Genomic DNA, 16,984 nt, shown 5'->3' on the forward strand with positions numbered 1-16,984 from the left:
CTTTAAAGCTTTCAATTAAACTTATCTCCACAATAGGATTATGAACATTTTTTATCACATTTTCCATATCGCGGATTCATAAAAACAAAAAAAACAGTCTGAAATGTATTCATAAAACAAACATTCAGATATAATATTTACTTGAAATGGCATTAGTGGTGATGGCAGCTACCTCTGGCCACATTGTGATCAATCCTAGTCAACAATACAAGAAAATATTGTCATATTTTTCATCATCTTCTTTTTAACAAGTACACGTTGTGCTGGTCCAGGTGTGAACATAGCTTTGACCTTTATAAGGTGGCCTTTTTTAACCGGATTAAAAAAGTCCATGGTATATAGCATAGGAGACGCTCCTTATCCCCAGTGTAAAAAAATAACCTAAAAAAATCCTACGATGCTGATTATAAACCAGTTTGGCACTGAAGTTGTGGGGTCGACAAAAGAAAAATATGACGATGCAGTGAGAGTTTGACCATCTTTGTAAGAAGTATCTATATCAACGTGTTCGTGCTGCAAAAACAACCGGTGGCAAATAGTAAAATCAGAGAAACAGGAAGTGGTTGAGACCATTAGAAAACAGTATAAAATGACATCCTTAAAAAGAGGTTTCAGAGTTGAGAGTAAAAATGTCAAAAAAATGCAGTCTCTGATGCAGTCTAAACCAGCGGACGTGTCACCATTTAAAGCATTAAAAAGCACCAAAAATGTGCATGGACACATGTACAAATGTCCAGGATTACTGTAGATGTAGAAAAGAAAAGGAAAAAAAAGAGTCCAAAGACAGGAGACAGGGAGAGCGGGAGCCACCTGAAGGAGACGAGTCACCTCAGTGAGGGTAAGACTCTTTGTTGTTCAGCACACGAGTGCGAGCGGAGGGGACTGTGGCGCTGTGGATCACCTCCATCCACCTGTGGAAGAAGGAAAGACATTACATCAGTGACTCACACATCTTGTATCCACATATATTTAGTAAATGTGAGCATGTGTGTCGGACTCGTCACCTCTCAAAGGTATATTCACTCTCCGTTCGGAAATAATAGACGTGGGACTTGAAATGCAGTTTGAAGACGTAGTCCTTATGGATGTTTTCAGACTCTGAGGGGACAGTGACCGAGTAACCCAGCAGAGGAAGGCTGGCCAGTGGATAATCATCCTGAGGAGAAGTAGAAGCACTTAAGCACCAGTCATTTTACATTATGGTCCGTTATTCACTTTGAAACATGAAGACTGATGTCCCTGACTTACAGGCTTTCCTTAATAAATCACATATTTTACACAGTCTGGAGTCTGTCTATGTTAACTGGAGAACAGCATATGCTACTTCTTATTTGTAGTAATTGACATGTTCTTGTTTTTCTTAAATTTTTAGTGTTTATATAGAATTTTGTCTTATTCCATTAATGTGCCTAGGGAATAATGTTGATGTTCATTAATGTGTAATTTCCCAACTGGAATAAATACATAAAAGCAACACTATTGGAGTATTGAGTTAATTACAGAAAATAAAATAATAAACCAATAGAGGAGTTATTCATGCAGTAAAAATCCTGCAACCGTGAATGTGGTGGAAAACACCATAAAAATACCAAATGACATGCTAATATATGCATATATATATACACACATATATACACATACACATATACATATATATATATATATACAAACACGTACATATACATACATATATGTACACACATACATACATATATGTACACACATACACACACGTACATATACATACATATATGTACACACATATACACACGTACATATACATACATATATACACACATATACACACATATGTACACACATATACACACATATATGTACACATATACACACATATATGTACACATACACACACATATATACACATACACACACTTACATTTATATATATATACATATATACTGTATGTATATACATATACACATATATATACATATACGCTTTATGCAACTGCTCCTAACTCAAAGACAAACTGGGACAATTGGGTTTTATGTTTTTAAGCCAAAGCAAATTGGAGACACTAGTTCAATATTTTAAAATTATATAATTAAAAATATTATAGAGAATATGTTGTGTAAAATATAAATCTGAAACGTCATATAAGCAGCAAATGTGGTAAGTCAGTTAGATTTTCAGCCATGGTGTAGTAGTTGGTTCTACTTATACTTATACTTATAATATAATATAAAAATACATTTAAACGTTTAGTGTTTCGTGTGTTGCTGTGGTGTTTTACCATTGCAAAAGCAAAATTTAGAACTCAGAATGTGTTGAGAGAAGAACTAAATACTTTCTTCATCCACAAAAAGTGAGATGGAAAAAATAAAAAGCAGCCTGGGAAAGTGTGTCCACTCTGACTCTGACACAGAGATTTGACATTCGACACAAAGGTGTGAACCATCCTAACAGGTGGTCACAATAAGAGAGAGGAGAGAGGAGGAGAGTGAAAGACAAATCACCTGATGAGACTTGTAGAAAAACAGACTGAAGTTGGTGAAGACCACCCAGAGCTTCTGCCAGCCGTTGCTGTTCTTAAACTTCCTCAGTAAATTTCCTGACAGTTGATTCTGCGAAGAAAGAAAAATAACAAGTTAGAAATTAATAAAAGCATAGTGCAACTTCTATTCTATTAATCTGCTGTTGGTGAGGACCGTACCATTTAATGTTTTACTTTTAATTAGATTACACTAAAAGTACTTAGTATTTAGATTTACTTAGTTAATGTGTATATTATATGTATTCATATGATAGATATAGGTACATGGATGTGTGTTAATTTTGATTTTAGTAACTTTTGCTCAAGTTTACATTCACACTTCTATCAATTGGTAAAGACCGACTTATATTTAACTATTTAACTATATACATGGACTATCAATTGAAGCATGTGGTTGTAAGGAGTTATAACTGATTAGGTCCTGTACAGCTAGTCTATTGTGATAGCTGTTGGATGTTTATTTACCAATAAATCAGCTAACATTTTTTAAAATTAATCTTTGTTGTCTATTTTACTCATGAGTACTAAGCATATGCTAACTCTGAGTGCCACTCAGAGGCTGAAAGTCACCTAAACTAACCCTAAAACAGGACTTTCTTTAAATATACTTTACTAAATATACTTTTATAATGTCATTTTAAATCTACTGTTACAGACATGTTTTGCAGAAATATCTATCAGTACATTTCCCCACAGCTACTCCCATTACATTGTTTATATATAGTTTTTATGTCATTATATTGGGGATATTGTTTCATATATTAGACAAACACACGGGGCCTGTCCTGTCTGCCTGGCTCCTTTACCTCTAGGCTCCTGCAGGATTCACTAAAGGAGATGCTCTGAACACGGTACCAGCAGATAACAGACAGAGGCACGGGTCCCTGGCCACTGGGGGGCCCCACCGGGGGGGCCTTATTCTCACTGACTGGACTAGGGTCCTCTACCACAGAGGAACAGCACAGACGCATGGAGGAAAAGAGACAGAGAGAGAAAAAAAACAGACAAGGGAGGGAAGGACAGAAACACAGAGACTGAGTCGGTGAAACACAGGCATGCAGTGACAGGGAGGGTTAACACATCAGCCAATGGTGTGTCCAGGCAAGGCTGTGAAGAGGACATGGTTACAGAGGAAGAGCAGAACTAGATCAGGACACAGCTGGGTTGTAGAGAGGCTACATCTCCCCCCCCAAAAAACAGGATCCATTCTGTTAGTGTGAGATGAGGACGTTTAGCACATCTAGAAACTGCTCTCTCTCTCTCTCTCTCTCTATTTATAGACAATCAAAGACGATAAGAGCCAGGAGGGGAAAAGAAGGACAGAACCACAGAGGAAAAGCCACAGTTTTGTGTTTCAGGCTGGTGATTGTCAGCCGAAAGGAGTTAAAGGTGGGAACGGTATTTTCACTGCGGCTGCAAAGAGAGCAAATAAATCAGCTTTGACATGCAATGAGTGAACATTTATGTACATAAATAGTTATATATTGACTTTTCTAAGGCTCATCGTTTCAGTTTTTAACAACCGGAATGAAAAAGGTGCAATACTTTCTGTAAAAGATTTTTAAGATTATGTATCTGTTAACAATGCGACACAGTTCCTTCACTTTAATATTTTTACATCATGCAATACTTGATACTTGAAGAAAGAAAACTCTTAGAGCTCTTAGACGTCAAAGATTAATCAAATTATTACATATATTTGTCACCCAGATGATTCTATAATTTGGTCTCAGACATAATAATTACATTTTCGGTATTGTGATTTCTATTTGGGAATTTAACAATGAAAAAGTGAGCCTTTTAATAGCATTTTATAAATGGAGTAAAGGTGTTGAAGCGCAGCACAGGTAGATACGGTTACCACTGAGAGACAGTTGAGGTGTATTCAGATACAGGCACACACTCAGGAGCACAGAGGAAGAGAACAGCAAGACAGGAGGGTGTGAGGGAGCAGGTCTGAGGTTTTTGTTGTTTTTTTTTTTTTGCTGGTACCTCCACAGCTACGCTAAAGTCCACCATAGACACGGTGGTGTTCCTGTGCCAGCACACGTGCACCATGGTGTTACCGCGGTGAGGAGCGGGCCTCTCCAGCACGGCGGCCGTCATCGCGTCGTCCTCGGACTCCGCCTCCGCCGAGGAGTCGTCGAGGCATTCTGGGAAAGTCAGGAGGTTGTTACTGCTAGACAATGAGCGTTGGTGGGGGATGAGGGGAGGAGAGAAGGGTGCTCGAACACCGACAGAGTCAGATTATTCACAGATCAGATGAGAGTCTTGTATAAATGACACCGTGTCTTTCCCACTTCATTCAGTGTCTACCACTTTATCGCCTTTGCAGCAAGAAGACCCTGGTTCCTGGGTTCAAGTCCCGATTGGAACAAGGGTCTTTCTACAAGGAGTTTGTTCTCCATGGGGAGAAGTCTTTTTGCGATACGGCAACAGTTTATTTATATACTCATTATATTCAGCTGTAAGTCAATCTTACTGTTGTCTGTGAGATTGTTGGTCAGCAGGTCAGACGAAGGCCCGTTGCTGGTTTTTGCCGTCTCTATCGCCATCTTTATGTCCTCCATCCACTTCTCCATCTCCGTCACGGAACTGCAGTAAAACACATAATACAGACCTTTAGTCCCTTCAGAAAAAGCGTCACGAGATCCAGGCAGTTAGAAATAGTTCACTTCACAATGAATGCCACAGGTTCGAGTCATGTTTGTCCAAGTGTGCTGCAGCCAAAATATATTTACCGTAATGAGACACCATCTGTTCACTAACAGAGACCGGATCAAACTGGTTATCTGTCTTTTTCTGTCAGTAAGTAAAACAGTGCAAAGCAAAAAAAATAATCACAGCTATATTGTGTAAAAAGTACACAATATATAACATTCAGGAACCTTTAAGCGAATAACTGGAAATAGAAATATGGATTCTGTGGTTTTAAAATTAATCAGTATGTTTTGATTCAGTCATTAAAACTTTCTAAATCTAAATTTGTGAGGGTGATTTGGAGGAGATTTTTATGCCACATGCCCTTCCTGACACAACCCCAGGCATCCAGGCATGGGACGGGCACAAGATGTGGTCCACCCCTGTGGCTGGGATTTATTTTGAGTGTCCAATTAACAAGGGACTGCTTGACCATGGGCTGTCCACTAAGTTTGTGAAAGTAACTTTGGAAAAATATGATATTACAGAAATGTGCAGAGGAGTTTTCAGCCTGACAAAGCATCGACAGCTGTTTCCCCTTACACAGTTAAAACAGAAGACAATCAAATGTAGCCTGATATTCAGAACAAAAGGCTTTTAAACTACATTAAGCAGTGACTTTAACAATTCATTTTCATTAATGTGATTTAAAGGTCCCATATTATACCCTATTTCTCCAAGTTAAACTAGTTCCCTGGTGTCCTAATAAACATGTCTGTGACATGCTTTGGTCAAAATACCATAAGGATGAAGCACCACAGCAGTTCAATAACGCTGCCAAAACAGCCCTGTTCAGAACGCTAGGTTTAGTAGTATCTTTTTAAAAACAAAACAAAATCAAAAAACTAAACTTAAGGAACAGGTAATGACATCAGCCACAGAGGCTACTGGGAGCTAACAGCAGTTAGCATTTGGAAAAGTGATCATTTGCAGGCTCTAGCAGGCACATTGCCGTCATATATAACATGTATCCCCTGGACAGATAAATCCTCTGAAGCTGGAAGTTTGTGTAGAACTCTGTGCTGCACTGTGGAGCCAAGAATAGAACTTTTCACGGACTTCCGGTTTTCAGATACCGTTGCCCTCGCCAGTACTCTCACGTGTTTTACGGACAAAGCAGAGCTCTGCGAGACAACAATTCCAGGAATTTATCGTCTTGTGACGTCCCAATGAGCGCGGAAGTCAACACCGCGTGTTTTATCTCCTGTACTTAGACTGAGGAGGACCACAAAAACATGAGTGAGTCATCTTTTTTCACACTTTGCCGACTGATAGGACCTCCAGAGTCCCAAATGTAAGGATTTAAATGATTAAAAAGTTGATTTTGCATAATATGGGACCTTTAATATGAGCTAGATGAGCACATTTACAATAATGTCAACACTTGTGTACGTTAAAGGGAGACAATAACCAGATTTTTTTCCACCTTTATTGATAAGTAAAGTAAGTATAATGTATATTTGTGTTTCTACAATTTCTTAATTTTGCGAGAACTCAACTGAAACTGACAAAAGTCCAAAAACAGCACAAAAAGCTCCATATGAAAATCTTGTCAGATATAGAAAATGCAAAACCGGGCACTTAAAGGTGGAGGTACAAGGCGCCTGTGGTCGACAGCCACTGTTCTTACCTCGCTGCCACCACCACCGACTGCCGATGTCCAACCAGCGTGAAGGCGTGAGGCACACCCCACTCATCTTCACTCTCCCTGATCTGACAGAACACACAGAAGGGAAAAAAAAACATTAGAGGAGCGTGGAATCTAGGACAGCAAGGGACCAAAAATAGACGGCGAGGCGGAAGAGCAAGGATGAAAATGAAGTGAGAGAGAGCGATGTGTGCATTTGTCTCGACAGTGTCTGTGTACAGTGTGACTCTAAGCGTGTGTGTGTGTGTGTGTGTGTGTGTGAGTGTGTGTGCAGACATCGTACAAGCAGCAGCTGAGATAGTTTAGCACAGATATTCAAACTTTGACCAAGCACTTACTGTCATGCCATGGAGCGGCAGCTGCCCGTGCACTTTGAACTGATTGGTCCCCGTCATCCCTCGACTCGTGTACAAAATCACATCGCTGAACTACATGCCGAGAGAAGATATTCAAATTTAGAGCTGCAACGTCTCTGTGGCGCAATTGGTTAGCGCGTTCGGCTGTTAACCGAAAGGTTGGTGGTTCAAGCCCACCCAGGGACGCTTTTGAGGTTTAAATTATAACATACAGAGGTGGAAAAGGTAGTAAAATGTTGAACTAAAGTACCAATACTTTGGGCAGCTTTGGCCTAGTGGTTAGGGCTTCAAGCTTGAGACCTGACCTGACCTGACCCCCTCATTGCTCCCCGAGTGCCGCTGAATGCAGGCAGCTCACTGCTCTGGGTTAGCATGTACTTCATGTACATGCTAGTGAACACACGTGTGACTAACTCACGGATGGGTTAAAATGCAGAAATTGGAAATATCCCCACTGCGGGACTAATTAGGGAATCTTAAAACTAGTGACTATTTTCTTGATTAATCGATGAATCGTTTGGTCCAATGTTAAAATAAATAAACAAATAAAATGTTATAAAACGTTAAAAAACGTTAAAAAACGTTGATCAGTTTTTGTCAAACCAGAAAATGACAATGTTCTTGAATGTCTTGTTTTGTCCACAGACCAAAATTATTCAGTTTTAATGATTATTTTGTTATATGGGTTAAGTTTATAACGTACATTTCTACCAAATAGCATTGGCATGAGGTAACAGCATCAAAGACTGAGTGATACGTCATTTCCCTTTTTAATAACATTTACAGTTGCACTATATCTGCCAACACCTGTGACTAATGTATATCTGATAAAAAAATAAAAGCAATGTTATTTTCCACTGAGCTCACTCGGCTAATTTATTTGTAAAATTACCCGATTTGAGCAAAAGTGTTTTGGTTTTTTTACCAGAAAAAACATTCGTTGCTGTAGGCCTTTCCCAGACAGTTTGCTGAGGCAACCTAACCTGATGAACTCCTGAGGAAAGAAAAACATGCATTATTGATTAGATACATGTTACACAGGAAGAAGGAAGTCAGATAGAGAATTGAATTTCCTGCAAAGCGATGAACTCACCCGACCAGGAACGACAAGAATGTCAGTGCCGATCAAATCCTTCTTCAGCTCCAGGAGTTTCTGAAAGTTCTCCATCTTGACCAGGCTTCCCTGGAGCTGCTCCACCACCTCGGACACATCCGCCAGAGCAGCTACACAACAACAACAACAACAACAACAACAAGCACATGTGACAGATCACTGAAAAACTCTCCTCCCCGCGACAGAGAACACCCTTTAACATCGGTGAGAACGTCGTACCTCTGCAGTCCCTGAAGTCCACGTGAGTAGCGGGGTAGTGTTTGCACAGGCGCTCCAGGATCTGCTTGTAGTGAATGAGGCGGTGCAGAGGTCGCAGAATGAAGACGTTGAGGGGGATGTAGCAGACCTTCTGCAGCTCAAAGTCCCTGCAGAGACCCTCCAGCTTCTGGGATGCCCTACATGCCTTCTCCAGCTCCAGCAGCACTTCAGACTGCTTGTGAAGGTTTGCTGTCAGCGGCTGTGGACAGGTTTGCATGCACGTATGAGAATCAACGAAGTATGATTTTTGCAGGTGCGGAAGTGTTTTACGCTCATTTCATTCTCACCTTCAAACCTTGAAAATTCTTCAGCATGACGTCTCCGATGCGCTGGTAGTCACCCTTGATGTGAGCGTTGGAACGTCCTTCCCTAGAATTGACAAACGTGCCGGTGTTTTTGTGTCGGAAACTTTACAGATTTCACTTTCAAAACACATTGACTTTGGAATTATTTGCCTAATCCTTAGTTTAGTCTAGTTTAAAAGCATTAGTATGAGGGACATTGTACAAAATACATTAGTCTCAGTAACAGGAAAGATGTTGTAGGAGCCAAATTGTACGAGGTTACAAGTAGGAACTAAGCCTTGCCTGGGCAGGTGTTTCGGAAGCATAATGTTTGTGATTTGGTACACCATTTTAATTGGCTGTTACGTTTGTTTGTTTGTAATTGTAATTAAATAATTGAACACAATCGGCAAAGGAAATAAATATACGTGAGAGTGTTTGATTGGGAGCCTTTGTCTCCGACTTTGATTAACAAACAGGACACTTGGCACGTCAAATAAGTCCAGGCGCAGCATCTCAGGGGCTTAAAGCAGTGGCTGAGCCTCTACAGATGTAGATTTAGCTACTGCTACTGATTTGATTCTGTAGTTTCATTCTTTTATATCATACTATATAAACCTATTCTTATAAACTGTTTTTCAATTTGGCTTAAGTTGTCTGCTTTTCATTTTGTGTTTGTTCCGGTTTTAAAAAGCCCTATAGCGATGGACTTTGTTATAATGCAATTAATGTAGACAGCTAATAAGCAATGAACTCAGCTACAGACAGGCAATTAAGGCTTGCTGATTATTCAGGCGAGACGTGTAAAAAAAAACCTTCTAATTAAATTGCAGAGAATTTTTTTTTTTACTTTGAGAGTCCTGCCAGCAGGTGTCTCCATTGAGCAGAACGTTCCCCTTTGACAGGGAGCAAAAGTAATTGGTTCCCATGTATTCATAAAAATATATATTTTTTTAATTTGGGGCTTTTTTTTTTTTTTTTTTAAATCAGCAGCTTTAGGGAATCGTATCTTAGTCTGACTCTTCATCTCAGCTTTCTAATCTAGTCACAACGACAAAGGTACAGATTATTTGAATATGCAAAGGAAAGGAAAGAGAGACACATGAAGTGCCGGATAATTTGCATATACATTTGAATGTGGTTCTTATCAGCAGCATTAACTCCATATGAGTTCTATTAAGAATGAGTGAGCATAGGTATTGATATTTAAATAGTCTGTAGATAATGGCTATGAATGGAAGAGTCTGATAGGCTTTATGAATCACTGTGTGTGTGTGTGTGTGACTCAGAGTATGTTAAATAAAGCACATCATCATTAAGGAGGTCAGACAACAGGAACCCACAGGCAAGAAAAGGGCAGCCATAGTGTAGTGACTGTTGCCATGGAGACAGTAGCTCCTCAGGTCAACTACAGGGACTACAGGGTCGCCTTCTCAGACTTTAGCGCGAAAACAATGTCATATTTAGAAAAATGGGGTAAGATTTGGAGGATGTTCTCTCACCACAGAGCCAGCCGCTGCTCCACCTCCCTGAGAAAACCTGTGTGGAACTTGTGCAGAGGCTCGAACGTGGAGTGAATGGTGTTCTTCAGAGAGTCCGGAGTGGCTTCGTCTTGTCCCACAGCGCTCTGAAAAGACTGACACAGATGCACAACATGCAGAGCTTTCAATATCAGTTTGAAGGAAATCTACTTGACAGATTATTTTACACCCTCTAAGCTAAAAGAAACACAGACGCAGGAGTCATGGTCATGTTCTTAGTTTTACACTGTGAATACAGAGAGATATTTTCTTTTCTTATCTGAATCGAGGGAGGCTGTGCAGATTGTAAAATGCTTCAAGGCATATTTGTGATTTTTGATAAGAAAATAGAAACTTTTATTTTTGTAGAGTCTAATCCAGAGGGGTTTCCCTGAGATTTCTGAGTGTTTTCATGTTCAGAAGAGACAACGCCACCATGAAGTGATGGATTTGGATGTAGCAGGTATGAAAATGATTAAATAATAATGGCTTGTATCCCTCGATGAGAGTTGATAATCATCTCCTCTGTCAGTTTGTTTGTTTTTGTGACTTGAGCCCATGGTGCTCTGATCTCATTCTGGTTTAGCTGTCGTTACACGTCAAGGACATTTAACGTCGTAAGAAGAGCTTTGATCAATTTTGAGTCAAGTACACTCCCATCTCAGCTTCTGTTGTTGCCCGAGGACAAATGGAAGAATCAGACACTCGTCATTGCTCACACCATCGTTTTTTTAATAAACTGTTGCCAAATGCTGCACCTTGTGCGTCCGGGCACAGCAGACGTCTCTATTTTAGCTGACGCGATGGGAAAAGGGAAGTGGGTTTTTGGGGAAATGTGAGTGTTTCCTCGAAGCGGTTTGGGAAGAAGCACCAGCTGTTGCTCGGATGACTTCACAATGCTCCGTATTTGGAGAGAGAGGGAGTGAGAGAGACACAAAGCCTGCACACACACACACACACAGCTGAAACAAGAATGAGGACAAGCTCATCAAATTCACGAGACGAGGAAAAGCCGCAGCCTTTGAGCTCGCCAGAGGAAAGACCGGATTCATTTTATCCACAAGCGTGCACAGAATCAGACGATGGCTGCATTTCTCACCACTCTCATAACCTCGTGTTTAATATCCTGTTTTCTGACGCATTTGCTTTTGCAATATTATCATATATTATCATTTGATTATATTTTTTTCTCCAGCTTGTAGCAAGCGCCGTCTGTCTGTCTGTTCCAGACCTGGGGAGTCGCATGCCGAGGGAGCACGCAGCTAAATCCCATCTATCTCTTCAAGCATGAACACAGTTTAGTATTCACAGCCTTGAGTGAGACAGATAAATGCATTTCAGTGCACGAGTGTGGGAAATGAAAAAGGGGGATGAAAAAAAAAGAAATGAAATTGCATCTGCCAAAATATCACAGCATCACTGCCTGACTGTGTTTTGGCTGGCGCACTGTGATGGACCAGCAGACTGGGATAATCAATGTTTTCTACCCAGAGGACAGAAACCCAAGAGTGGAGCGACATGTTTATGAAAAATCTACTTTTTAATCATTTTATTCCTTATGTTTGGGACTCTGGAGGCCCTATGTGTAGGCAAAGTGTGAAAAAAGATGACTCACTCGTGTTTTTGTGGTCCTCCTCAGTCTAAGTACAGGAGATAAAACACGCGATGTTGACTTCCGCACTCATTGCTACGTCACAATGAGACATTCCTGGAATTGTTGTCTGGCAGAGCTCCGCTATGTCTCTAAAAAACATGCGAGTGCAGGCGAGGGCAACAGTATCCAGAAGAGTGGAAGTCTGCAAAGTGTTCTATTCTTGGCCGCACAGTGCAGCACAGAGTTCTACACAAACTTCCAGCCTCAGAGGATAATATAACATGTTTATTGGCAAGAACAATATTACCGTAATAATGACGTATTTGTGTGTGATTTGGGGCGTCTAATTCCTTATTATTTTCAGTACAGTATGTGCCCAGGACGCCCGGACGCCCTGCTGGTTAAAAGCCTGGCTGTGGGTCAGTCAGGACCACTGCAAAAAAACGCGACTTTAACGATCAGAGGATCAAGTTTTCTGAAATCGCGATTTCGGTCTTAAAACGATAAATTGTTCAGCCCTAATTTACGTGTCCAGTGGATACATTTTACATATGACGGCAATGTGCCGGCTTGAGTCGGCAAATGGCAGAGGGCTTTTCCAAATGCTAACTGCTGTTAGCTGCCGGAGCCTCAGTGACGCTGGCGTAGTTTTCAGGCACTCAAAACTGTGCGTTCTGAACAGGTATTTTGACCAAAGCATGTCACAGACATGTTCATTAGGACACCAGGGAACTAGGTTAACTTGTAGAAATAGTGTATAATATGTAGACTTTGCTCATCTTACCACAGTTATCACCTCCAGGTCCTTCAGATATGTTCTTTCCGTGGTCAGCAGCTCTTTGGCGATAAAATAAGCCCGATCTGTTGGAAACCTCTGCACAGACAATCAGAGAGAGAGAGAGAGAGGATGCAGAGCATGAACGAACAAGTCCAACACTTGTTTTACTCATCTAACCCATTTCTCTAGTACGTTTAGAGGAACATTCTCAGCTTCAGTCCCAGCAGAGATGTATTTAGGACATGCAATCTAGGTCCACTGCTATTTTGAGTCTGCGACAACGGCTCAGAGGCACAACCTTTAAGAGAGAGAGAAAAAAAAAAAAAGCTGTTTAATTACTAATTTTAAGTTCATCTTGTTTACAAACCTTCCGCCGACCCTCGTCTTCGTCGTCCGTGCGAATGCAGCAGGCGTCGTTGAGCAGCGGGCTGGTGAGCGGGGAAGGCTGTCGGCCGTCCGCAAAGTGGCCGCACAGTTCCAGTGATTTCTGACCGTTGACCATGCCGTGGGAGTGTCCCGAGGACACGGACAGGTGAGGACTGTTGGGCACCACACCTGCACGAGAGAGAAGAGACGAAGTTAGAGTCATTTAAATATGCATAAAAAGTCAACATTAAGCTACAAAAATAATTGCATTAATCTACTTAAAAGGTCCAGAGTGTAATATTTATGGGGTTAATTGGCTGAAACATAACTACTACCCATAAGTATATTTGTATACGTGTATAATCAGTTCGAAATTTAAAGTAAGTTGCAATTATCTGATGCCATGTTTCTATGGTAGCCCAAATGGACAAACCAGCCAATGTTTGCATTTTGAAGCAAAAAATTACAACACAAACGGAGAAAAATGGCATCCTTTCTGGTATGCGAAGGCCACCGTAGTTCCCTGGCACTTGGGAATGAGACAGACTCACAATCGCAGTGATTCTTAACACACTGGACCTTTAAAATCTCAGGTGAGTTGTATTTTATTTGAGGAAGTTTTAATCCCATTAAATCTGGAGATTTCCTGTTTTTTTTAAGTTTTATATGGTTGTAAAATGATTGGTTTTACGGTCAGTCACTATGACCTGGAAACTAAAAAAAATTTGCAGATTTTTATAATGGAGTAAGAGAAAAATGTTATGCTCTCACAATAAAAGCATCACTACCCATCGTTCACTATTGACATTTAAATTGTAAACTTTACAGCATTCACAGAAAAACACCTCCACCAATGGAGAAACTATGTAGGCGACGTCAAACCCCCTTAGTATTTACTAACACGGTTTGTCTTCGTAAGCCATACAGGAAACAAATCACATCTAGTTGAGGGGACAAAGTGAAACATTAGCCATGACTCACTCTACAGTCCAGACAGCTCTGGCAGCCTTTGTGCCGTGTCAATCAATACACAAGCCGAGACACATACTGCAGGATGATTAAGAGGGACGAGTAACTTCAGTGCCATCTACGCTGACAGTCTTCATTCACGTTACTTACTATATCGTAGCTGCCAAGTCGCCCACTCCTCTGCGTGTCAGCAGAAACACAACAGTGATGCACAGACCAGCGCAACCCATGACTGCAATTAACTCAATGATCCAGCAAAAACTCTGAGAAAGAGTTAGTCCAAACACAGGAGAGGGGGAAGGAGTGACTCACACACAGGAAAGCTACGATGTGACGACGACATGCAACAACCAACACTACGAATCTACCGGGAATATGAAGGGGAAACAGTCGCACCAGGATCCTACAAAGAAGATTCAGATATCTGTCTTCATACAGGTTGTTTTTTTTTATTGACTCCACAAGTAACACAAACACTTATAAATGATTATAAAGTGAGAGCAAAGCGGCTTGGAACGATCAACGCCTGGTGAATGTTTCTAGAGAAACACAGTGAGTCAGTGAATGAGAGAAAGAAATAGGAGGTCCAACATTCTGTGGTAGAGTCAACAGCCTTGTGAGACTGTTATAATACTGAGTATGTGGTAATGAGGAAACAGTCAAAAGTTTGGACACACTGCAGAGTGAAGGCAAAAGGGCCAACAAGTGCTCAGCATCTCAGAACTCCTTTAAGACTGTGGGAAAACCTTTGAGGTTTCAGGTAGGTGGCTTCCTACATTTTATTTTTTACTTTTTTATTTGTTTTTATTCTAATTCTAGTTTTTGTTTTAAATTGAGCTCTCACTATTCCTTTATTGTTTTTATTTATTATTATATTGTGTGTGATTATATTGTATTTTAATAACTGTGCAGCACTTTGGTTCAACTGAGGTTGTTTTTAAATGCTCCTTGTAAATAAACTTGACTTGACTTGACTTCCTTAAGAAGCTCATCGAGAGAATGCACAGTGTGCAACGCCGTAATGAAACTAAAGGGTGGATACTTCAAGGAATCTGAAATATGAAACATATTTAGAGTTATTTCACAATGTCTTGTTTACTACATAATTCCATATGTGCTCATTGATAGTTTTGATGCATTTAGTGAGAATCTATAATGTAAATAAAGAAAAAAACAGTAACTTTTGACTGGTGGTGTACATTCAATCAGCTCTGCTTTCAATGTACTCAAAAAACTCAAAATATTGATCTGCTATTATAAAAATATGTAAATACTGCACACTTCCCTTATTTTAAAAGCTATTTTGACACTAAAGTGTTTGATAAAAAAAAAGTATGGCATCACAGTGACGTGACTGTGCGCAACTAACCCTTATTATAGTATATTAGAGTACATTCATACAGTGCATGCATGTGTGCATCATGCTTCCATGTTGGTTTAGCACGGCATGCATAGGGAACACACCCCTCCGTAACGACATACGTGGTTAAAAACACACAGATTTTACAGCACAGACCTGGAATTTAACAAGTTAGGTGGTAGATGGAGTGTTACTCCAAGTCTATAGGTGAGGTGTGTGAGAGTTCCAGGAAATAAACACATCATTCATGCCAATGTAGCTTTGAATTCAGGCAAGTTGAAACGTGAAGTCATTTTAAAATTTAAAAAATATAAATATCATGTAAATGACATGACTGTAGAGTACACACACACACACACACACACACACACACACATACACTCACATGCTGAGACAGATGGAAAACCCCCCTTCATATTCCCCAGCTTCTGTCATTCTTAACCTAAGGAATAATGAAGTGTTAGCTGGATCACTGCAGAGAAAGAACCTGGTAAATGTGTTTTTGTTTTCCCCCAGCACAGCACAGAGTGAAAGTGACAGAGCAGGTATATACATGCAGCAGCAACAACGACTGAAAAAGAGAAAAAGAAAATACAGATGTGACAGTCTCATGCAGACAGACACAGTGCAAAACTTTGGAAAATGAAAAAAAAAAAAGAAAAGAAAGAAAACATCATGCACAGAACATAAATACAAATAAAAGAGAATTTAACAACAAGACAGAAGTGCAGAGAAGTGGAAAATAAAAAGTGCAGCTTCACTATTTTGTGAATGGAGATTGTAATGTGTGTGTGTGTGACAACAACAGCTGAGCGGAGACACCAAATCGCTGGCAGAGATGCTTGAGCATGAGTCAAGTGCAGACAGGGATGTCAGCTGTCGGCATAAGTGCCATAAACTGCCGTGGAGAGGCTGAACCATCGCTGCAACAGACGTTTAATTTCACTTCAGCGTGGCTCAGCCCCTGCTGGTCTCTAATGCTGTTCACACAACAGTCAACAGAATATTGTTGCTGTTTCAACCACTTTAGTCAATGAACATTTCTGTTTTTGGGGTTACAATACTGGTAAATGCAGCTTTTGTGTTTTCTAATCTCACAGCAGATGCCACATTAGCACTATTCATTAGACAACATAGACAGTGAGATTATTCACAATACAGTAAATACTCATATACTCTATAACAATTACTGCCACGAGTAAATATGCCCAAGTCTTCTGAGACAAAAACACTGCTAATGAGCACAAGTCGCATTTCCAGAAATGTGCAAAGTCCGAACAACTGCTGTCAAATTAGAGAAAAACGTGTCGCTTCCTGTGGGAAATCATAAGGCAAGTGTGACAGGAAGAGAAAAATGACTTAAGAATATAGTCTACAACAAAGTAAGAGTGTTCATCTCTTAAAAAGTACTAATAATATATCTGATGTGCTTTATTTGCTGTGTGTGCAAAGGTTATTGTCATGTTCTTACCCACCGTGGGTCAGCAGATGCAAATTAGCCCTAAGCAATAATCCGCTTTA

General features: G+C 40.2%; 1 protein-coding gene across 3 annotated transcripts in view; it reads right to left on the reverse strand.

Moving 5' to 3' along the window:
- Positions 1 to 754: 754 nt before the first annotated feature.
- LOC310943444 (FERM, ARHGEF and pleckstrin domain-containing protein 1) overlaps positions 755 to 16,984 on the reverse strand; it is a 54,074-nt gene continuing 37,844 nt past the window's right edge. For 2 of the 3 annotated variants that reach the window (XM_083909008.1, XM_083909009.1), the window contains 14 exons: positions 13,136 to 13,323; positions 12,775 to 12,864; positions 10,379 to 10,512; positions 8,880 to 8,961; positions 8,554 to 8,791; positions 8,314 to 8,444; positions 8,146 to 8,214; positions 7,203 to 7,292; positions 6,847 to 6,929; positions 4,999 to 5,111; positions 4,509 to 4,669; positions 2,479 to 2,586; positions 1,005 to 1,156; positions 755 to 911 (listed from right to left, as the gene is read on the reverse strand). In XM_083909008.1, coding sequence (XP_083765134.1) covers positions 830 to 911; positions 1,005 to 1,156; positions 2,479 to 2,586; positions 4,509 to 4,669; positions 4,999 to 5,111; positions 6,847 to 6,929; positions 7,203 to 7,292; positions 8,146 to 8,214; positions 8,314 to 8,444; positions 8,554 to 8,791; positions 8,880 to 8,961; positions 10,379 to 10,512; positions 12,775 to 12,864; positions 13,136 to 13,323 — 1,721 coding nt within the window. In that variant the 3' untranslated portion in view covers positions 755 to 829. Of the gene's footprint in view, positions 912 to 1,004; positions 1,157 to 2,478; positions 2,587 to 3,322; positions 3,460 to 4,508; positions 4,670 to 4,998; positions 5,112 to 6,846; positions 6,930 to 7,202; positions 7,293 to 8,145; positions 8,215 to 8,313; positions 8,445 to 8,553; positions 8,792 to 8,879; positions 8,962 to 10,378; positions 10,513 to 12,774; positions 12,865 to 13,135; positions 13,324 to 16,984 lie in introns of all 3 variants that reach the window. The other variant, XM_083909010.1, reaches the window with a different exon arrangement.

The sequence above is a fragment of the Microchirus variegatus genome, assembly GCF_963457635.1.
Source record: "Microchirus variegatus genome assembly, chromosome: 22".
Lineage (NCBI taxonomy): Eukaryota > Metazoa > Chordata > Actinopteri > Pleuronectiformes > Soleidae > Microchirus > Microchirus variegatus.